This window comes from Nannobrachium achirus (genome assembly GCF_963921795.1).
Source record: "Nannobrachium achirus genome assembly, chromosome: 24".
In the NCBI taxonomy this organism is placed as follows: domain Eukaryota; kingdom Metazoa; phylum Chordata; class Actinopteri; order Myctophiformes; family Myctophidae; genus Nannobrachium; species Nannobrachium achirus.
The window spans coordinates 41,203,371-41,227,525 of record NC_137831.1 but is presented as its reverse complement, the minus strand read 5'-3'; the positions used below and the strand labels follow the sequence as shown (position 1 = coordinate 41,227,525).

The 24,155-nt window shown below is 41.5% G+C and overlaps 1 protein-coding gene across 1 annotated transcript in view; it reads right to left on the bottom strand.

Moving 5' to 3' along the window:
- Positions 1–6,551: 6,551 nt before the first annotated feature.
- Positions 6,552–24,155, bottom strand: part of stk11ip (serine/threonine kinase 11 interacting protein) — a 117,419-nt gene continuing 99,815 nt past the window's right edge. The window contains exons 27-30 of the mRNA XM_080720561.1: positions 17,115–17,199; positions 13,228–13,310; positions 7,577–7,803; positions 6,552–6,955 (exon numbers count right to left, since the gene is read on the bottom strand). Coding sequence (XP_080576687.1) covers positions 6,821–6,955; positions 7,577–7,803; positions 13,228–13,310; positions 17,115–17,199 — 530 coding nt within the window. The 3' untranslated portion in view covers positions 6,552–6,820. The remainder of the gene's footprint in view (positions 6,956–7,576; positions 7,804–13,227; positions 13,311–17,114; positions 17,200–24,155) is intronic.

Here is a 24,155-nt window from a genome sequence, read left to right as displayed (position 1 = left end):
AGTCGACGAACATGTTTTGTCATAGTTTTAGTCATGGAAATTAACACCAATGCCTATGCCTACCTATACTGAACTACTGCCTCCTGAACCCTTCATCTAAATAGCCACGAACCCAATCACCTTCAATATTTTATTTATATATTCATATTAAATATACGTCCCGCCCAGACTTCCCACAGTCCTGGCACTTTCTCTGTGCATTAAAATCCACTGATGGAAATAATGTGTCCAATAAAATGTGTTGCAAAATTTTATCGGCAACACCTGTTAAATTAGCCGGAGTGTACAATGTGTGTAACTCACTGTGTCTAACACATTCCTTGCTTTTTTTTTCATACCCACCGCACGGCCAACCCAAACTGGCAGAACACGTTGCCAACTTATAATATATACCACATGTGGTTTTGTACAGTAGTTCGGTCTGCCGGTGCCCAGCATTTATCGAGGCCTTAATGGGCAGATAAACTGTGAAATGATTTAACCCATTTAGAACGCGTACACATTATTGTGTATCCTTATTTTATGCTTTAACTATTGAAAAATAGCAGATATACAAGCTCACAGAGCAGCGAGCTTGTAGATCTGCTATTTTTGAAAAAGTTGTGAAAATGTGCGCAAATCTTTGAATATATGTATTTTTAAAGCAAACGTTTGTAACTCAAATTTTGCTTCTGGGGGTGGTCCCTGGAGGAACTAGATATTTTGAGATGGGGGTCCGTGGCCAAATAAATATCAGTTTGGGGGTCCTTCACATGAAAACGTTTGAGAACCACTGACATATACATAGTAGTCTCTCAAGAACAGACTAACTGAGCTCCAGTTAAGTGAAAAGGACCTTTTCTTGGACGATGGCCGACCAGATTGCCGACATAGAAACATAGGTTTTTCAAAAAAACCTTGGAAGGATTCAAAAGACACTTATAGAATCGGGTCAAAATTCAAATTTCCACAATTCTTCAAAAATAGCAGATCTACAAGCTCGCAGCGCGGCACTCGGTGCCGCGCTGTGAGCTTGTATATCTGCTATTTTTCAATAGTCAAAGCATAAAATAATGATACATGATAACGTGCACGCGTTCTAAATGATTTAAGAGGGAAGGCAGAGAACATGAAAGCGGATTGCATTAGGAACCGCCAGAGTTGTTAGCAGTCATGTTATACTAACGTAGGCTTAAGCCAACAATGCAACACGTCTTTGAAACGCAGGCCTGTGTGTGTCGGACATGTGGGCGCAATTGTGAAACAGGTTTCCTCGCACGGGCATGTGTGCGGCACATGTTCGGCACTGACTGCTTGAAGGAATATTTACACAATCACATTAGTTTGACATCCTTTTCCAATAACCCCAGCCTCGATACAGCCGCGGATCAAATTAAAGAGGTTGAGTTACATGTAATTGATGCTTACTTTATCCCTGCAGTTTAACACCCTCAAAATAAACCGTGATTGAGAACATGAGCTTTTAATGGTACAGTCAGCCATATATTGGCGACAGCAATAGAGGGTATGCGCGTGACATCACTGTTGCTGGACGTTATGTGGGAACGCCTACTGAGTGGCAAAAACATAATTTCTGCCATTGACAGCCCATACATCCAAACAGAAAAGTCCTATCTGATTGTTTAAACAAAGTTAAACTCACCAACATTGCGGCAGTACTGAAAGCTTGAATTATCCTCTTTCTATCTGCAAAGTGGTTGTTTCATAAAAATCCACCATAGGCATGTTATGAGCTACTTTCTGTCAAGACATTCTGATTTTTATTTTTTAAGTGTCAGGGTTTGGAAGCACTCGTTTTCAACAACACAACATCCTGCTGCCTCCTGCATTATGTGCAATTTAGAAACAGGTGGTATGCAGGACCGTTGAGTGATTTGCAACTAGCACTTCCAAACTCCAATGCTCCATGCTGCTCAATGTTTTGCCACTCTAGATTAGGGGGGCGGATCCCAGTGGACGTGCATACCTTTTATAAGTAGTTGATGTGATGAATTATGGCAGCCAGTTTGGGCTGCTTCCTAAAGAGAAATGATTGATTTTAGAAATGATTGATTTTGAGTCTATGACACCTGAGTTGGATGAACTCGACACTTTACGATACTCTGCACCTTAATCTCAACTGAGACTCTTCTTGCGCTAATGTCATGATCAGCTGCTATGCTTACCTTATTTCTAAACCTCATGTGTAAATAGTAAAATGGTACATTTATATATCGCTTTTTTTATCCAAAGCGCTTTGAATAGATTGTGCATCACATGCATTACATTCACCCATTCACAGGGGCGTCACATGTGGGGGGAAAAGTGGGACTGAGTTACTAGGGCCCAAGTTGGAGGGGCCTTGATTATTTTGTACTTTTAGCTATTGAAAAATAGCTGATATACAAGCTCACAGCGTGGTACCGAGTGCCACGCTGCGAGCTTGTATATCTGCTATTTTTGAAAAGTCGTGAAAATGTGTGCAAATCTTTGAATATACGTATTTCTTAAGCGAACTTTGTAACTAAAATTTTGCTTCTGGGGGTCCCTGGAACTAATTATTTTGAGATGGGGGTCCGTGGCCAAATACATATCATTTTGGGGGTCCTTCACATGAAAAAGTTTGAGCACGACTGACATAGAAACATAGGTTTTTCAAAAAAGCTTGAAGGCTTTGAAATATTCAAAGACTTGCACAAAATGTTCATTATTTTTCAAAACTAGCAGATCTACAAGCTTGCAGCACTCGGTGCCGCGCTGTGAGCTTGTATATCTGCTATTTTTCAAAGCACAAAATAATGCGTAATAATGCGTTCCCAGTCTAAATGGGCTAAACCCCCTCCCCCTATGAAGAACATTCATGGAGGGGCCCACAGTGAATCCTTGTACCCAGGGCCCAGAATTTGGTGCGACACCCCTGCCCATACACACACACATTCATACACCGATGGTGGAGGAAACCATGCAAGGCACCAACCTGCACATCAGGAGCAACTAGGGGTTCAGAGAATTGGACACTTTGACTCGGGAATCGAACTGGTTCCCATCCGGCCACTCAGCCGGCCGCTCTACACCTGAGCCACTGCTTAATGTTTGGATGGATTATGCTGTGTGGATATGTAGATACCTTGTCTCTCTTTTTTTTTTATTCCTTTTTCTTTCAGGCCGGATTGTCAACCCAAGTCCTGCAAACGTTGGACGGCAGTCATAGCCGGGAGTCCAGTAGTCCCTCCTTAACATTTTTGTCTGGTCTTTATTTTCGGACAAATTTAGTCATAGTTGTAGTCATCATAGTTTAGTTTTTATTTTGTTTTTGTCAGTGAAAAACATTTTTCGTTATAGTTTTGGTCGACGAAATGCTGCTGCTTAGCAAAAATCTACGGAATACTTTAAAAATATTGAACAAAAACAACGAACGATAACAGCTCCCTGTGTGCTGCTTCCTAGAGCTCGTAGTTATGAGACTGTGTAGCATTTAAAGATTGTGACATAGTTAAATGGTACTTACATGGTTTGGATTCTGGCACTGGGGATTAAAATTAACATTACTTGCTCTCAACACCACCAAGCCCAAACATAGCATCCCTAATCACTGAGGTCTTGTAATAGAGCCAGGATGTCTGTAAACAAATAAATAAACAAACACAAAACATAACAGAATACATTTTAGTTAATTCATACATCAGATTGTTTTATTTATTTGTATAAAAGGTAGAAAAAAAAACGAAATACATTTTGCTTGATCTACAGTCTACACACTGTATTATGAAAGCAAACGCCGTTAACAAATAAATTAAGCTACATGTACGCACTGTTTCTTCAATTTGGATTTTAACATACCATATGTACGCTGAGCTCGGGCGGCTCTGTATGGCAGAGCAGACATCATTAGCAGTGCACATCACAAAATAGCAGCCCACAGTTACAAACGTTTAAATGTTACACACGGTTACACAAATCAACTGCATTTCTGACATTAAAACAGTAGGCTTCAAATATTATCTGCAACATATCTGTCTGCCTGTTCTTATGAGAACAAGAAAGAAAGAAAGAAAGAAAGAAAGAAAGAAAGAAAGAAAGACTGTCATAAACCGTCAACCGCATGCTGGATATGATTCCAACGCATTTGCAGTTGCTTATGGTATCTTTTCCCTTCTCTACCTTGAACCCGAAGTAACATCGACAATATGTATTTTGTAATACTTTTCCAGATGTTTCGTGCAAATCTTCCCTTTTCAGCAAATCCCCCAACTTGTCATCAAACTGATTTTCCAGACGTCTCCACAACACCGCCTCCCCCCCATAGGAAACCCTGTGTCCAGTGTAGCTCTAGGCGCTCTGACAGACTGCTGGCTAAAAGACTAGACCAGGATTTCTCAGCCCCTACGAGGGCTCAACTCTCGTCAAAATAAACTAAACTACTTCACGACTCACCAAACCAAAGGTAGTTTTGCGTTGTTGAAAGTCTATTCTTCGCGGTGGTAAACCTCTCAGCACCCCACCCACTCTGTAAAATACATACATACCACATTATTTTTGTCATGAAATAAAACGCACCCACCTCGAGCCACCCAGCGGCCACCGCAGACACAACCCGGAAATAAGCGGCGGTCGATGTTGGTTGCGTTTTGTTTCATGACAAAAATAATGTATTTTACAGAGTGGGTGGGGTGCTGAGAGGTTTCCCACCGCAAAACTACCGTTGGTTTGGTGAGTAGTGAAGTAGTTTAGTTTATTTTGACTGAAGTTGAGCCGTCGTAGGGGCTGAGAAATCTTGGTCTAGTCTTTTAGCCCAGAAGCAAATATTTGAGTTAACAAATGTTCGCTTTAAAAATATATATATTTTCATTTCATTTCATTTCATTTTTCAAAAATAGCAGATCACTCGGCAGATCACTTGGTGCCGCACTGTGAGCTTGTATATCTGCTATTTTTCAATAGTTAAAGCATTCAATAATTCTAGGCCTAAATGGGTAAAAAAAGAATTGGGCGGATGGCGACTGAACTCCCAAGCTTGTGTTGAGCGCGTGATGTCACAACTCACTGCACCCCAAGGCTGGCGGGGACCACAGTCTGCAGAGCCAGAAAATGGCAGATCTACAAGTCCACAGCGTGGCATAGCACAATGCCTTGTGAGCTGGTAGATCGGCTATTTTTGGCACACAACACTGTCATATGACGCACAAATCAAGCTTAATGACGGAATGGACAAAACACACTCATGTACGCAAGAACACACGCAACACACACATGCACACACACACACGCACACGCACAAACACCCACGCACACACACACAAACACACTAGTTACAATTCAAACAAATGGCAGTAAATGCCTTTCCCTGAAAGCTCAATCTGTCCTCTGCACCCAACCTTGCTTCATTCTAGGTTGAGGCTCCGGTATCATACATATGCATTTCAATTTCAGAATGCGGTCGCAGCTGGGAGCAAACTAAGGCAAAGGCGCACTCCTTTTCTGCGTTCGAACAGTTCCCTCGGGTGGTGTCTTTAGAAAAGACGACGACATGAAAGTTTATGTGCTTGTCCACGAGTGCAATAACAAGTACTTGGCATAAAAGGGAAAGACAAATGCGGACAATAAAAATGAACGTGTGCGTAACGTGTGCGATAATGAACAAAACAAAATATATATACCGGTATATATAGAAGACAACATCTTTCACTGAACTAGGGCATTCACCAAATATTCGAATATTCGAATATCAAAATCACTATTCGACGTTGTTCACTGAAGTCGAATATTCGCTTTTTTTATTGTTTTCTCTTTAAAAAATATATAGTTTATAAAACTTGGCTAGATAGGAAGTCATAAGAATGAGTTTATCAATGCCCCTGGTGGATGAAATCTTTTTATGCCGTGACCCCCAAAATAAACATATTTGAACTGGGGACCCCCCACCCTGACAAGCACTTGGAATTGTGGGTATTACATTTAATGTGACTCGGTTCCGCAGATAAATATTGTGAAAATAGCAGATCTACATGAGGCGTTGTGAGCATGTAGATCAGCTATTTTCACAATGTTCGCCTCTTGCTTACTTAATATTTGACAGTTTGGCCAGTCCTGTCGAACATTCGACTATTCGAATACTTTGAGGTCGAATAATTCGAATACTAAAAATCACTATTCGTGAATGCCCTAGTGCGTAACGTGTGCGATAATGAACCAAAAAAAATATATAGAAGACAACATCTTTCACTGAAACGAGTTCTACTGACACATAAAAACAGGTCCCATCCCAATTTACAGTACACTTTAAGACAGAATAAGACATAATAAAGCCATAATAAGAAGCAATGTGTTGGTAATTATAACTAATATGTTTTATTAGACAGAAACAAAGACAGAATAGCAGAAAGTACCGCGGCAGGTACCACCATACGACCAGCAGTCGCACTGCAACGCCGGCGATAGGACCGCAGTTTCACCAGCAGTCCCGGCAGTAGGACCGGCGGCGGCCGCACGGACCGGCAGGTCCCGTCGCGGTAAACTGCGAGTCCGTGTGGTGGTGGCTGCCGCGGCAGTTACCAGCGATGCCGGTCCTACCTACAGTTCCGTGGCTGACGGTCCTATCGCCGGCGATGCAGCACGACTGACGGTCGAACTGACGGTCGGCAGGTGCCGGTGCCAGAGAATGTATTCACTCTTTCTGCTATTCTGTCTTTGTTTCTGTCTAATAAAACATATTAGTTCTAATTACCAACACATTATTTCTTATTAATGCTTTATTATGTCTTATTCTGTCTTAAAGTGTACTGTAAATTAGGATGGGACCCCGAGTTCTACTGACGCACACGCATCACTTCCGGTTGCCTCGTCATGTGTCCTGCGTGCTCGTGGTGAGCTTGACGCCGAACATGGCTTCCCACCGCTCTTTCACCCAATCCAGCAGACCCCGGGTCATCTCGCCGCCCTCCGAGCGCACGCACCACGCCTTCTCCTGCTTCACGATCTGCAGGTGGTCAAACAAGAGAGGGACGCACAATTAATTCATGCTTTAGCCATTGGAAAATAGCAGATATAGACCGTTTTCGTGAGCGCTCCCCTGTAAAGGGCGCCGCTGCCATTTCTGCGGCGTAGAAGTTAGTGTAAAGCAGGGGTCTTCAACGTTTTCAGGCCAAGGACCCCTTAGTTGAGAGAGAGATGAGGCAGGGACCCCCCACAACCTGTTCATAGATTCCATAGTTTCATCATCCCGGTGTAGTTTGGATTCATGTCAATTTGTGTTTTCAGATATTTAACCACTTGAACCATCAATACTTAATAAACTTGACCTTTCACTCTACTTAGTCTGCTCTTTTTCCCAGCTACACCAAAGCTCTTTGCCAAAAATAGCCGGTCTACAAGCTCACAACGCCTCGCAGCGCGAGGCGTTGTGAGCTTGTAGATCTGCTATTTTTGGCTAAAGTTCCCAGAATATGGACGCTAGGGTTCAATTTGTTAACATAAAAAGGATTGGAAGATTTGGAGGACCCCCTGTAGTAACTCTGAGGACCCCCTCGGGGTCCCGGACCCCCTGTCGAAGACCCCCGACGTGGCCAATCACACGGCTCAAACCCCCTTTAGGACAGACCTCGTCGTAGAGCTTGATGTCCATTCTGCGCGGGTCCGAGGCCCACAGGTGGACGGAGCTGACGCAGCTGATTGGCTGGCTCTCCAGAACGATGAAACCCCCGGTGCCGGGTTCTGCGTGCTCATTGGCCGAGGGGCCGGTCAAGCTCTTGCTCCATTGGTGGTCCTCGCTGAGGAGGTAAAGGGTTTCCTGGGTCACCAGCACCGTCACGGGAGACCAGATGTCCTCTGTGTTGAAACAGGGACAATAGAGGGTATGCGCGTGACATCACTGTTGCTGGAAGTTATGTTAGTCAGGGACCCAGTCCCTGATAATGGGAGAGGACCTGTGATGTTCTGCCGTACTTTTTATTTCTGTTTTATCTATTAGTTTGGTCATTAAGGTCAACAGAATGAGAGGCCTTCTCTGCCGGAAACATCGCGAAAAAAAGTTATGGCCATTTGTATATTCACTGTCCCTTCGACTTCACTATACAGGAAAAGAATACAAAAAAATAAATGTGCTTTAAGTAGCATGTGAGGGGTCAAACTAGGGGTTCTTCATGATTCTGAATCCATTGCAAGCATTTGTTTTGCATGAAAAACATTCCTTGGGCTAAATTTTGGCCCCCCAAAATCAAAAAATCTTCACTTTTCACAGTTTTGGGGGCCGATATTTTTCCCTAGGAATGTTTTTCATGTAAAACAAATGCTTGCAATGGATTCAGAATCATGAAGAACCCTTAGTTTGACCCCTCACATGCTACTTAAAGCACATTTATTTTCTTTTTTTAATATTTTTCTTTTCCTGTATAGTGGAGTCAATTGGACAGTGAATATACAAATGGACATAACTTTTTTTCGCAATGTTTCCGGCCGAGCAGGCCTGTCATTCTGTGGACCTTAATGACCAAACTAATACATAAAACAGAAATAAAAAGTACGGCAAGACATCATAGGTATCACCCCTATTCCTTGAGCTTTTGGGCTTGTGGGTCCCTGACTATGTGGGAACGCCTACTGAGTTGCAAAAAACTAATGTCTGCCATTGACAGTCCATACATCCAAACAGAAAAGTCCTATCTGATTGTATTAAACAAAGTTAACTCACCAACATTGCGGCTGTACCGAAAGCTTGAATTATCCTCTTTCTATCTGCAGTGTTTTTGTTTCATAAAAATCCACCATAGGCATGTTATGAGCTACTTTCTGTCAAGACATTCTGTGCAGGTGATTATTTTTCCAAGTGTCAGAGTTTGGAAGCACTCGTTTTCAACAACGCAACATACTGCTGCCTCCTGCATTATGTGCAATTTAGAAACAGGTGGTATGCAGGACTGTTGAGTGATTTGCAACTAGCACTTCCAATTCCAAACTCCAACGCTTAATGCTGCTCAATGTTTTGCCACTCAGTCTAGATTAGGAGGGCGGGTCCCAGTAGACGTGCATACCTGGTGCATACCCTCTATACATGGTTAAATAATCCAAACAGTCAAATCATGAAGGCAGAAGGGCATTGCATGCCAATGATTCTAAACCAGGGGGTCTTCAACGTTTTCAGGCCAAGGACCCCTTAGTTGAGAGAGAGATGAAGCAGGAACCCCCCACAACCTTTTCAAAGATCCCATATAGTTTAATCGTTTGACAGCACAATCGTCAGTGTATTTTGGATTCATGTCAATTTGTGTTTTCAGATATCTAACCACTTGAACCGTCAACACTTAATAAACTTGAACTTTCACTCTAGACTTAGTCTGCTCTTTTTCCCCTCTACACCAAAGCTCTTTGCCGAAAAAAGCTCTTTGCCGAAAAAATCTGCTATTTTTGGCTAAAGTTTTGGCTCAGGGCGACATGCCATTTCTTGGCCATATGGCCAGGGATATGTATCGATGACATCAGGGATCTTCATATATGGGCATAAAAGGGATTCTGGGGAATACCCATATATGGACTTTTACATACAGTAGGTGATGTCACCTGTGATATCACCTTTGATGTCACAGTGATGTGTCAAGGGAACCACAGTGTCAGGCGTGACCTTCAGAGATACACGGATACGTGGAGAAATGTGCCGGACATCACAGTGACATCAGAGCTTGATGTCAAAGTGGCAAACCCATAGACCAGGGGTCTTCAACGTTTTCAGGCCAAGGACCCCGTAGTTGAGAGAGAGATGATACAGGGACCCCCAAAACCTGTTCATTGATTCCATATAGTTTCGTTGTTTGACAGCACGATCATCAGTGTATGTTGGATTCATGTCAATTTGTGTTTTCAGATATTTAACCACTTGAACCCTCAATACTTAATAAAGTTGACCTTTCAGTCTGCTCTTTTTCCCCTCTACAAAACCTATTTGCCAAAAATTGCAGATCTACAAGCTCACAACGCCTCGCAAGTTCTCTGAATATGGACGCTAGGGTTCAAGTGGTTAATATAAAAAAGGTATCTATCACACATAAAGATTTGGAGGAGCCCTGTAGTAACTCCGAGGACCCCCTGGGGGTCCCGGACCCCCTGTTGAAGACCCTTGCCATAGACCTAAAAAATGTGTACACGTCTACACTGTGACGTTTCTCATCGTAAACTTGCGACCTATGGTAGCAATCAATCATTTAACTGGGGACCACCTGGAACGCCCTCAATGACCCCTGGGCACTCCCGGCTCCACGTTACAATAAGTGCAGTAGTTGAGCCATGTCACTCACTTGACCTTTGACCACCAAATTGCACCTAGCAGGTCAGGTATTGCGTTAGATACCTAATACAGGGGTCTTCAACGTTTTCAGGCCAAGGACCCCTTAGTTGAGAGAGAGATGAAGCAGGGACCCCCACATTGATGATTGTGCTGTCAAACAATTAAACTATATGGAATCTATGATTATGATATGAATAGTTTCATTGTTTGACAGCACAATCATCAGTGTTTTTGCATTCGTGTCAGTTTTTGGTTTTCAGATATTTAACCACTTGAACTGTCAATACTTAACAAACTTGACACTTTCACTCTGCACTTAGTCTGCTCTTTTACCCCTCTACACCAAACTTCTTTGCTAAAGTTAAAGTTCTAAAGTTCTCCGAATATGGACGCTAGGGTTCAAAAAAGTCACACAAAGATTTGGAGGACCCCCTATAGTAACACCGAGGACCCCCTAGGGGTCCCGGACCCCCTGTTGAATACCTCTGACCTAACATATAAAGATTCATGGGCTTGCATTGTGATTTGACAAGGATACAGTGTTTTGAGTCACAGCAGACAATGACATACATTACACATAACTACATACTGTACATAAACACAGACATCCTCATTGAAGGAATGACAGCTACATCTAACAGAATGATTCATTCTGGTCTTTGGCTGGCAGATTCTCCCCCCGCCTCCCCCCCAATAGAAACACCCCCAAACATTTTTAGAACAGCACTCTTCAGATGCTTTGTTCAACAACACTTTGTTTCTTTCTCAAATTCCCAAAATGAAAAATTTAGGCCTAGAATTGTTGAATGCTTTAGCAAAAGTCGTGAAAATGGGTGCAAATCTTTGAATATATGTATTTTTAAAGCGAACGTTTGTAACTAAAATGTTGCTTCTGGGTGGTCCCTGGAACTAAATATTTTGAGATGGGGGTCCGTGGCCAAATAAATATCATTTTGGGGGTCCTACACATGAAAAGGTTTGAGCACCACTGACATAGTAGACTCTCAAGAACAGACCGAGCTCCAGTTAAGTGAAAAGGACCTTTTCTTTGACGATGGCTGGCCAGATTGCTGACATAGGTTTTTCTAAAAACCTTAGAAGGATTCAAAAGACACTTATAGAATCGGGTAAAAATTCTAATTTTCACAATTTTTTAAAAATAGCAGATCTACAAGCTTGTATATCTGCTATTTTTCAATAGTTAAAGCATAAAATAATGATACACACTAATGTGTAGCCGTTCTAAATGGGTTAAGCCACTGACAGAAGTCATCACCAATCCCCAATCAATAGTCAGTCGTTAAAGTCAATGGCTTATACAATAAAGTGTAATTGCGTCAACATTTATTAGGGAATATTGTTCAGACTGATTTGGTTACAAGCAGTGTTCATTTTTTCAGCAAATTTTGATTTAGTCTTAGTCTTTTGAATAACACATCATTTAGTCTTAGTCATGTCTTAGTCTTCTGAAATTGTTTTATCCTAGTCTAGTCTCACGCGGTCCTGTAGGTTCACACTCTATAACATCCGTAAAATCAGACCTTTCCTCACCCAGGAGGCAGCCCAGCTCCTCATCCAGACATCTGTCATATCAAAACTTGACAATTGTATCTCTCTCCTCACTGGTCTCCCATGTGCACTTAAACCCCTCCAACTGATCCAAAATGCCGCGGCACGACTGGTCTTCAACCAGCCTAAATATCTAAATATCAAAATATTTTAGGCTTTAAGTCTTTTGGGCTAAATATAACCACATAACTCTGAACAAGTCATTGTCTCCTACAGCCTGTTACTTGGTCAAATAAACCATACATAAAATATGTATTTGGCTTTAATTTCATTGCAGTTACATACCAGTGTTAATCTTTACAGCCATTAGTCTTAGACTTAGATTTAGTCTTAGTCTTTTGAATAACACAAATAATAGTCTTAGTCTTAGTCGACAATATTAACACTGGTTACAAGCGTTTCCAGTCCTCCTCCACAGGCTTTACGAGAACAGATCTGACATCTCAACACGTTAAGTGGAAAGAGAAGGGCAGGTCAGCGCACGCAACAATTGCAGCACTCGGAATTCCGTGAACCTCTATACAGCTGTGTGGCCCGCAGGCTATGTTTTTGTCTGCACCAAGCACAAACAGGCAGATAAGCGTCCTTCGGCACCAGAGCGCACAGGGGGGGAACAAAAGAAACTACACGCATACCTATATGTAGCAGTCCTTGTCCTAGCGTACACCCACACAAACGAAATCCACACAAAAATGCGGGCGCTCATTTGTCTACGTCAGGGGTTTTCAGACCTTTTTTTTTAACTCAGGGCACCCCTGTAAATAACCTTTTCATCCACGGCACCCCTGAGTTAAGGCCCATTCCCACTGGGCCAGATAACAGATAACAGATAAAAAAAAATATCTGCCACAGATATTTCTTTTATTTGTGGAAGATATTTTATTAAATCTGTATCTACCATCCACTTTGAATGGAAAAATATCTGGAGAAAGAGATTTTTTATCTGTTATCTGGCCCAGTGGGAATGGGCCTTTACACTGTTCATTTTTAGAATCTTACAGGGGAAATATCCGTTTCCATCAGAACTGACTGAAAATAACGTTATACTTGACGTTTAAGCACTTGAACCCCAACATGCCTATTCTGGGGGGAAAGGTTCACCAAAAGTAGCCGATCTACAAGCTCACAACGCGTCACGAGCTTGTAGATCTGCTATTATTTGGTGAAGAGTTGTCGTAGATGGGAAAAGAACTCATCAAGTATCAGGTCTGTTTTACTAAGCATAGTGAAGTGATATTGACAGATTTAGTGATATTGATGAATTTCAAATATTGTCAAATTACCGGTATCTCGCAGCACCCCTGGACTGGCATCACGGCACCCCAGCGTGCCCCGTCACCCACTTTGAAAACCCCTGGTCTACCGGTTCGTGCCCATGTGCAGTATGTACGTGCACGTATGCTCACCTTGCAGGAGGAAGGCCAGGAGATAGAAGAACTGCAGCTGGCCCTCTTCCGTGTCAGTGTGCGCGTCTTCACACACCAGAGGCCTGCAGTAGCACACAAGAAATAACTATCACAACACTTATAGATATCTATTTATATATTGGCCAACACTTCTGCAATTATGCGCCCGTGAGTCACAATTTTAACCACTTTCAACCTGGCGTACCTATTTTGTCCGTGTCATTATAGGCAATTTGTTTTTTCTTTAACAATCCCATCTACAAGCTCACGACATGTCACTACATGCCTCATGTATGTGACATGTTGTGAGCTAAAGGAGTAGTTCACCCCCAAAATGACTTTTTTTCTATTGACTACTCATGCCATGGAGAGTAGAGTTCAATAATACTTTTTGGTTTTTGTCACATTCCTAAGACAAAAATTTGATTCGAGTAAATTTAACCCCATTGATTCTGGATGGGGACCCGTTTTGAAACGGGTCCCCATCCGGAATGAATGGAGGTACATTTATTGTTATCACATTTTTATCTTAGGAATGCAACAAAAAACTAAAAATATTATTGAACTCTAGTCTCCATGGCGTGACTAATCAATAGAGAAAAGTAATTTTGGGGGTGAACTACTCCTTTAAGCACAATAAAAAATTACTCTTATTTGTACTAGTAAGACGCCTCAGGGCGACATCAGGGATGTGGACATTAGATCTCCATATATGGGTTCCCCCTGGAATCACAGGGATCTCTCTAACAGGGCATCATTAATATTGATGACATCAGGGAATTCCATATATGGGCATAAAAGGGATTCTGTACGTGTCACATCACAGTGACATCAGAGCACGATGACATCATGATGACAGTTTTTACGGTCTATGGGTTTGCCCATAGAAAAATGTGTACACGTCTACGGACAAGCTGTGACATTTCTCATGGTAAACTGCGACCTATGGTCGCAATTAACTAAAAAACATCATTTTTTCCCAAAGCCCAAAACACCTGTTTTTTTCTTTTCTTCATATGTTAGCGAAGAGCTCCACCTAGTGTAAAACTATTGCAGTCACAATCACCCAGATTTCCCGACTTCAGCTTCCTGTATTTTCGTTTTGGGGAAATCGCCTCTGTCTGCGGGCTGTATTTTTCACTGAAGCACAGAGATAACCACTGTCTTTAACAGCGATCTGGGCATCGATTGTACTAGAGATCAATATTCTGTGACTACTTGAAAGGTTAAAGGAAAAAATATGCAAGCTTGTGTGTACACAAAATCATTCCCCCCTCCCCCTCCCCTCTATGACAGGCATCAAACAGTTGTCTTTGATGCTCTCATTGATTAAAGAGATCACTAACGAGGACTTGAGACTTTTGTGGCCCAATCAATTACCTTAGTGCACAACCCCTTTGAAGTTCAAAGGGAGCAATTAAGAGCTCTGGCTAGAGATGTTACCGATCAATCGGCAATGGATCGGATCGGGCCGATCAAAGCGTGATCGGCGATAATCGGTGGTTTAGATCAAAAGGTAAATTCACCAATCCGATCCGATCGGTACATCCGATCAACCATTTTGGGGTATTGATTTCCACAGTGCTGAAGGAATAATTAGTTACTGCTATGATAATAAATACATAGTAATGCTGGTAAATAACTATAAGGCAAATATATAAATGAATTCATGAGTGAATTAATTAATTAAAATTAAAACATTAACATTTAGAAAATATAAATAATATATAAATAATAACTTGATCGGATCGGTGATTGATCGGTATCGGGTGATCAAACTTTTGTGATCGGTGCTCGGTGATCGGTTCCAAAAAACCTGATCGGACCATCCCTAGCTCTGGCTGAGTTTCCCCTGACAAAAACATCCCTCCACTGTTTCTGTTGACATTTCATGTGAACATAAAGAGTGTCTTTCTGCAAGGAAACACTCCAACACAATAATATAGTTACTGATGAAGGGAAATGACTGCTATACTTGTATATATATACATTTTTTAATAGTCTTAAAGTTACCTATAATTCCTTTAAGAAAAAATGCTGGCAGAATGGGCTTTTAAAATGTATGTACTCTAGCTGGGGATGAGTTAAAAAAGAAATAGGGACCGGCATTGGATCCAAAAATCTGCCATCGGTCGGGGTCTTTCAGTATACAAGAACAACTGTGTTATCATTTATTGTTTTGATGATTCCTCCGATCAGCATGTGGGTAACATTATGACGTTTATTATTTGATATGGAACTGGTCATAATACTTTATGGTGGTTTATGGTTTAACACATTGTTGACTTTTGAGCTTCTGGGCTGTGTTGTGGTCGGCGCGAGGGCTTTAAGAGGTATATGGAAGCCCGGGGTGACCGCTGACATGATCGCAGATGACATGATTTGTCTTGCGCAAATATCGGGAGCGCTCTGTGGTCTTCCAGCAGACAACAGAGCAGAATGCTGTTTATTAACCACACCACGTAAGCCCTATTCAAGATTCAACATGCAAAGCCCAAAAGGTCATCAATTAAAACAATGATAATAATTTTTACTTAAGGGTTAGAGTCTACTGTAGGTGTCTGAATTGGAAAGAGGCAGAATGAGTGGGGCAGTATGGTCAGGGCATTAAGGCCACTTTGGCCTTAGGGCTGATGTACCAATTATAGAACACTATTGTTTCACCACAGTGCGAAAATGAAAAATGACTGGTGTGAGAAAATGGTCTGGCACGTACTAGTCTGAAGGATATTTGAAAGCTGTGATATGCTATTATTGCTTAAAGCACAACTTTGTGTTTTTACAACAAGGGTTCATGTTTTGTATTGTAACTAGAGAAAAGAAAGGATGATCTGGCCAGCCATCGTCAAAGAAAAGGTCCTTTTCACTTAACTGGAGCTCAGTTAGTCTGTTCTTGAGAGACTACTATGTCAGCGGTTCTCAAACTTTTTCATGTGAAGGACCCCCAAAATGATATGTATTTGGCCACGGACCCCCATCCCAAAATATTTAGTTCCAGGGACCCCCCAGAAGCAAAATTTGAGTTACAAACGTTTGCTTTAAAAATACATATATTCAAAGATTTGCACACATTTTCACGACTTTAAAAAAAAAATCTACAAGAGATCTCCAAGATCTACAAGCTCGCAACGCGGCACTCGGTGCCGCGCTGCGAGCTTGTATATCTGCTATTTTTCAATAGTTAAAGCATTCAATAATTCTAGGCCTAATGAGGTGGATGTTTAGTACTGAGGAAGGCTTTAGCTGCTGGATGACAGGGGTTTTCTGACTGATGCCACTGTAGGGCGTGAGGTCTGAGGTCTGCCATGAGTACGTTTGGGGCCATGTGAGCGTAGCCTACAGGGGTGTCGTACCAAATTCTGGGCCCTGGTTACAAGGATTCACTTAATTATTTTGTGCTTTAACTATTGAAAAATAGCAGATATACAAGCTCACAGCTGCAAGCTTGTAGATCTGCTATTTTTGAAAAATCGTGAAAACTTGTGCAAGTCTTTGAATATTTCAAATCCTTCTAAGGTTTTTTGAAAAACCTATGTTTCTATGTCAGTGGTGCTCAAACCTTTTCATGTGAAGGACCCGCAAAATGATATGTATTTGGCCACGGACCCCATCTCAAAATATTTCGTTCCAGGGACCCCCCAGAAGCTAAATTTGAGTTACAAATGTTCGCTTAAAAAATAAATATATTCAAAGATTTGGACAAATTTTCATGACTTTTCAAAAATAGCAGATCTACAAGCTCGCAGCGCGCGCTGTGAGCTTGTATATCTGCTATTTTTCAATAGCTAAAGTATAAAATAACTAAGTCCCCTCCACCTTGGGCCCTAGTAACTCAGTCCCAGTCCCACTCCCCCCCCCCCTTGTGACGCCCCTGGTAGCCTACGTACCACAGATGGTGCTGGGGGCTGAGCCTCGTGGTGGAGATGGACTTGAGCTTGCTGTCAGACTTGGGGGCCAGCTCACGCACGACCCCTGCAGAAGAGAAAGAGGGGAGAGAGAAAGGGCCTCATGTTGAAATCCAGCGTGACAGTAATGCTATAGAAACTAGTTGAAGGGGTGGAGACATACTCAATACACCCGAAAAGGACATTATTAGCTTATTAAGCACTTGAACCTGCGAGTGCAACTTGGTCCGCTCTTTCCCCCCCTCTAAACCAACACTCGTTGCTTAAAATAGCCAATCTATAAGCTCATAGCGCGTCCTTGTGAGCTATTAAATCAGCTATTTTTGATGAATGTTCCCCTTAGAACAGACATGGGCATTGTGCGGCCCTCTGGTTCACTGTGACCGGCCCTTGTAGGGTTAATGGCAAATTACAAAATAAACACATTTTCTAATTTTACCTCATGCATGGACTAAAGCTGCATTCATTTTATTTTGACGTTTTTTATCCACGTAGATATGGACGCAATACATACATCAGCACATGAGCGTGATCATTGGATTGTTGTCTCAATACTAGAGATGTTACCGATCAATCGGCAATGGATCGGATCGGGCCGATCAAAGCGTGATCGGCGATAATCGGTGGTTTAGATCAAAAGGTAAATTCACCGATCAGATCGGATCGGTGCATCCGATCAAAGCCGTATTATACAGTTCAGCTCTTTGCTCCAGTATGGGAACATGTTTTTTCTTTCTTTATTTATTTAATACATAATAATAATATTGCCCAACTTGATCGGATCGGTGATTGATCGGTATCGGGTGATCAAACTTTTGTGATCGGTGCTCGGTGATCGGTTCCAAAAAACCTGATCGGACCATCCCTACTCAATACCTTACCCAACATGGATAAAGTGGCTAAAAAGAGAAAAGTCGATGCCGAATGCCGGGTTTTCCAAACAAATTGGTCAGAGGTAAAGCTGTGTGTTTAGTTGGCTGGGAGCACTGCCTTTTGGCCCGGCCCTCCACAATATTTTCTGTTGTTCATGTGGCCCCATGGAAAAAATAACTGCCCACCCCTGCCCTAGAATATGTTGCCAGGAATCAAGTGGTTACGAGAAGATAAACCAGGATGTATATAAAAAAAAAAAAACAATGAAAAGAGTAACAGTAAAAGACGGGAACAGTGTCAAAGAACAGAGAAAATGACAAGTGATGTGCGGTAATCCCTGAATAGCATAAGGAACAAGGCATCTATTAAAGACAGCGGCCCCGGATGCAGAGATGAAGAGAATGGGAGTGACTCTTGAGAACCTATTAACCCATTTAGGTCTAGAATTATTGAATGCTTTAACCAGTGAAAAATAGCAGATATTCAAGCTCACAGCTGCGAGCTTGTAGATCTGCTATTTTTGAAAAAAGTCATGAAAATGTGTGCAAATCTTTGAATATATGTATTTTCAAAGCGAACGTTTGTACCTCAAATTTTTCTTCTGGGGGGTCCCTGGAACTAGATATTTTGAGATGGGGGTCCGTGGCCAAATAAATATCATTTTGGGGGTCCTTCACATGAAAAGGTTTGAGAACCACTGACATAGTAGTCTCTCAAGAACAGACTAACTGAGCTCCATTTAAGTGAAAAGGACCTTTTCTTTGACGATGGCTGGCCAGATTGCTGACATAGAAACATAGTTTTTTTTTTTTTTTTAATCTTAGAAGGATTCAAAAGACATTTATAGAATCGAGTCAAAATTCAAATGTTCACGATTTTTCTAAAATAGCAGATCTACAAGCTCGCAGCGCCGCGCTGTGAGCTTGTATATCTGCTATTTTTCATTAGTTAAAGCATGAAATAATGATACACAATATGTGTACGCGTTTTGAATGCGTTAAACAAGGGATAGAAACACAGGTATAGCTGACATAAATGTCACACCTCAGTGTATAAGAAAAAAAAAAGTCCTGTGCAACAATAGACACACTAAAATGTGAGACCCATTCAGTCTCTGTCACAGTGGCGGCACAACGAGAAATCCGTGCGGTCTCGGGTTGCCGGTCTAAGATTTCGACCCTATAGAATCGCGGGGTGTGGGAAACTGCGGAGGGAGACAATCGGGCTGGGTCACAAAAAAACATCTCCGCGGTGTGGCGTGTCATTTATTGCGACAACAATGGAGGACGCCACGGCGGATAGAAGCACTCCACGCAGAGCGCTTTCAAAGTCAAGTGCGCGGAGGTTGAACTTGAAAGTGAGAAAAGGGGAGTTAACCCATGTAGGCCCTAGAGTTATTGAATGCTTTGACTATTGAAAAATAGCAGATATACAAGATCTGCTATTTTGATATAGTAGTGAAAATTAATGTGTGCAAACTTTTCAATATATATATTTTTTTCAAAGCAAACTTTTGTAACTCAAATCTCTGCTTCTGGGTGGTCCCTGGAACAACATATTTTGCGATGGGGGTCCGCGGCCAAATAAATTACATTTTGGGGGTCCTTGACATGAAAAAGTTTGAGAACCACTGATTCAGAGGAAGGATTTAGAAGTCGGGTCAAAGATATTCAAAGATTCAAAGACACATTTTCAAGATTTTTCAAAAATAGCAGATCTACAAGCTTGCAGTGTCGCGCTGTGAGCTTGTATATCTGATATTTTTCAATAGTTAAAGCATAAAATAATGGTTAAAGTGGTTAAAATCTAACGCGACTCGGGCGCGTTCCAGGTATTTGGGAGTTAAAGGGACGCAGTGGAGTGGTGACAGCAAACCTGGGGGAACAGTGGCGGATAACGCGATTAGAAAAATCCAAACGCAAACCCCCCAAAAAAACGCTCCAGTTTCACAAACCCAGAGTCATCTTCGGGAACGGGAGAGGCAAGGGGAGGAACAGGGGAGGTGGAAACGGCCCTTTCCCTTTGATCAACACAGTATCGTTTTACAAATCAGTGCCCAAGTCCACGTGAATCCAACTTTTACAAAAGCACACTCGTTTTTTATGTGAAAGGTGTGTGTGTGTGCGTGTGTGTGTGCGTGTGTGTGTGTGTGTGTCTGTGTGTGTGTGTGTGTGCGTGTATATGTGTGTGTTAGTAGATTGATTGCAACGGGTATTTCTCTTTAATAATAATAATAATACATTTTATTTATAATGCGCTTTACATTCTTACGAATGTCAAAGTGCTACAGGTTTAAAACAAGGCAAAAAAACAACAACAGTAAAACAAGGCAAAAACAGCATATAGGCAAACAGTACATAGGACCCAACTTTGCTAGACTAATGGGTCAGAGAAAAACTAAAAACAGGGCAAAGACAAAAATAATTAGGATCATTAAGAGCTTTGTTAAGCATTTTCTTAACATTAGTTGCCTCTGTGTGTCAGGCGGTCTCAATCTAAACTGTCCAATACAAATACTGTTATGGAATAAGCTACAGGCTAGTGATGCACTTTAGATGTGTAGTATGTATGGTTCAGTTTTATTGTCACACACATCCATACAGGTACAGACAGATACAATGAAATGCTTGTGCTCCTGGCACAAGCATTTCATTGTATCTGTACCTGTATGGATACAGGTACAGATACAATGAAATGCTAGTGCTCCTGGCACAAGCATTTCATTGTATCTGTACCTGTATGGATATGTGTGACAATAAAACTGAACCTGAACCTGATGTAGATTGTGGTTTTTTATTTGTTTGATATTCTGGATTTTCTTTTTCTTTTTTACATTTTGTAGTTCATGTGACGTGCTGTGTAATGTATTGGTGCTATGTAATTATTGGACTATTTATTTGTATTTTATGTTGCAGGACCACATTGGAGTGTTTTATGTGTATATCCAGTGTATATCTAGGTTACATTGTGTTTACTCATATTTGTTTTATCGAGATCAAATCAAATGATGACCTATTGGATGAAAAAAATAAAACAAGATAAAGGAGGGGTCTTCAACAGGGGGTCCAGGACCCCTAGGCCTAGGGGGTCCTCAGAGTTAATCAGGGGGTCCTCCAAATCTTCCAATCCTTTTTATATTAACAATTTGAACCCTAGTGTAGCAATGGTGGAAAGTAACTAAGTACATTTACTTAAGTATTGTACTTAAGTACAATTGTGAGGTATTTGTACTTTACTTGAGTATTTCCGATTTACCTACACTTTTACTTCTACTCCACTACATCTCTGTTCCAAATATTGTACTTTTACTCCACTACATTTATTTGAAAACTTTAGTTACTGATTACTTTGTAGGTTTGGATTATCATTACAAAACATACATTAACCAGTTCAACCCTATATACATTTCGGCCATTTGAAAATAGCCGATCTACAAGCTCACAATGCGTCGCAGCGCGACACATTGTGAGCTTGTAGATCTGCTATTTTCAAAAGATTTGTATACATCCCCAGTTGAATTCTGTTAGTACTTTCTACGCACGGCGTGCATACTATAATCATTTTTTTTTGTCTTAGGAATGCAACAAAACCCAAAAAATATTATTGAACTCAAGTCTCCATGGCGTGAGTAATCAAATACAAAAAAAAAATCATTTTGGGGACAAAAAAAATGAATATATATATATTTTTTTTAATATTTAGAATTTTATTATCACGAGAACAATAGCTTCCACTTTAACATTGCAACTTTTCAGGAATTTTCTATTAGCTTTTTCTATTAGCTTGGATTCCCAATCGATGATGTCACAAGACGATGTGTTTCTGACCTGCCCACAGACCTCCTCTGAGAAAAAAATAATAATAAAAGTTATTTTTTAGTGAGGACCAATTATATGAAGATAGGTTGAAAAGTGGTGGAGTCCTCCTTTAAATAGCAAATGTGAGTACTTTTTCCGCCGCTGCTCCCGAGGTCTCCTCATGTGGCCCCCGTGAACATGTAGCCCTGCTGTTCTTAATCAGACCCGTACCGGAGCCCTGTTTTATATGCACGGCGGAAAATTCATACCAGCCACCAGGCTACAGTAAGCTGAGGGTCAATTTAACACATATGGTGCCAACCCCGAGTTTCCCGAGTTTGTATTGGTACTACCGCTGTGCCAACCCCGAGTTTCCCGAGTTTGGGCCGTTTTTGAAAAAAAAAACTTTTTTTTTTTCATTTTTTTTTTTTTTCAAAAATTTTTTGGGACCTCCAGAAATGTATTAGGCATGATCGCGATCGCGAAATTGCATGTTTAACCCCCATACCAACTCATTCTTTCAGACATGGCAGCCATGTTTGTTTACATCTGAAGAAAACATAATGGCTGATAAATCATGAATGCCTGAACGGATTTCCAAGCGGATTTTTTTGTTTGAAAGCTGTGAACAGCATCTACACACGTGGTGCATCATCTAGGCATGGGCATGCACTTTTTACACAATTGCACAATTACATGGAAGTCTATGGTAACCATGGCAACGCGAGACATTGAAGAGAAAAAATCATTGCAACATAAGTGTTTAGAGGTGGGACGTTCGCAAACGAATCGAGTCTTTTGAACGGCTCTTTGAAATGAACGATAGGATTCGGTTCACAGTAGGGAGCCGTTCCTTTCTAAATGAACAGTGGTGGGAAAAGAACTCAATATCAATATCAACACTGCAATCAAGTAGAAGTTTGGAATGTTAATGTATTTGAATAAAAGTAAAAAAGTATTGGTATCTAAAATGCATTATGCAGAATGTCCTGTTTCACAGGTTTTCCAATGAGTAAAATGTAGAAAACCATTTGAAAATAGCAGATCTACAAGCTCACAATGCGTCGCAGCGCGACGCATTGTGAGCTTGTCGATCGGCTATTTTCAAATGGCAGGTTTGTACCTATATATGCCGAAATAAATGTATATAGGGTCGAAGTTATTAGTAATTAAAATCGAAATCTACAAAGTAACCAGTAGAATGAGCCAGTCTTTTGAACGGCTCTTTGAAAAGAACGGATCCCAGAGATCCGGCTCACTTCAAAGAGCCATAAATCCCATCTCTACAATTTAACTGGGAGACTGGGAGGCAGGGACGTGCTGGCCATTGGGAAAAGCGGGACAACTCCCGAACGGCTGGTTCATTCCCAGCCGGTCCTGGCTGGCCATTAGGAAAAAAATAAAAATAAAATGTCGGCCTTCGTTCCATTTTGGGGGCTGGGCAGAAACCTTCATCATACAAGGCCGTCGCACAAAAGTAGTGAAAACAGCAGATCTACAAGCACACAACGCCTCGCACCGCGAGGCGTTGTGTGCTTGTAGATCAGCTGTTTTCACTAGTTTAATTAATTTTTTAAATGATAAATACAAAACAAACAGTTTTGGACATACAAGGTTTCCACCCGACAATGACGAAATATAACTCATGTAATTGGCCCACTGGCTTGTCACTTGTCATGATCTGAAATGGCAAATCTTTGAGTAGCAGCAGCGCTATAGAGAGAGATCTCTCTCTATAGCGCACAATGAGGGCCTCTACAACTCTTTTTCCTGGGCTGAATCAGGGCCAGCACGTCCCTGCTGGGAGGCTTATCTAAAGATACCAGCTGCATGTGAGCGGGCAGGCAACCAGCAATTTCCGAGAAAAACAAGACAAGACATTTTATTTGTGAGATAAAAAAACATTGGTGGCTCTGTTAGCCACTCCAACGGTGGGGATATTATTCGTTTTCTGTTCTTTGTCTACACTAGTGGTTCCCAAACGGTGTTGCGTTTGTTGTGCCATGCGAGCGTTTCAGCAGGAGCACGCGCACGGAATCGAAGGCATCAAAGTAAAACAACCCCCGAGGTCACACCTCGACAGTGTTTACAGACGCTGTTGTGTCACATCAGGATGATTTCACAAAGGGACGAGCCTGTATGCAAATCAAAAGACCAAAAAAAAAAAACATTTTAAGTACCACTTTCAACTTAGTACACGTATTTTGGTCAAACATTTTAATCGCGATGACTCGTGAGCTTGTAGATCTGCTCTTTTCACTACGAATACGGGTGTTCCGTGATATTTTCACATGGCCAGTGGGGTGCCTGCTTGAAATCCACTGGTAGATCTTGAAAATAGTCATCCAAGATG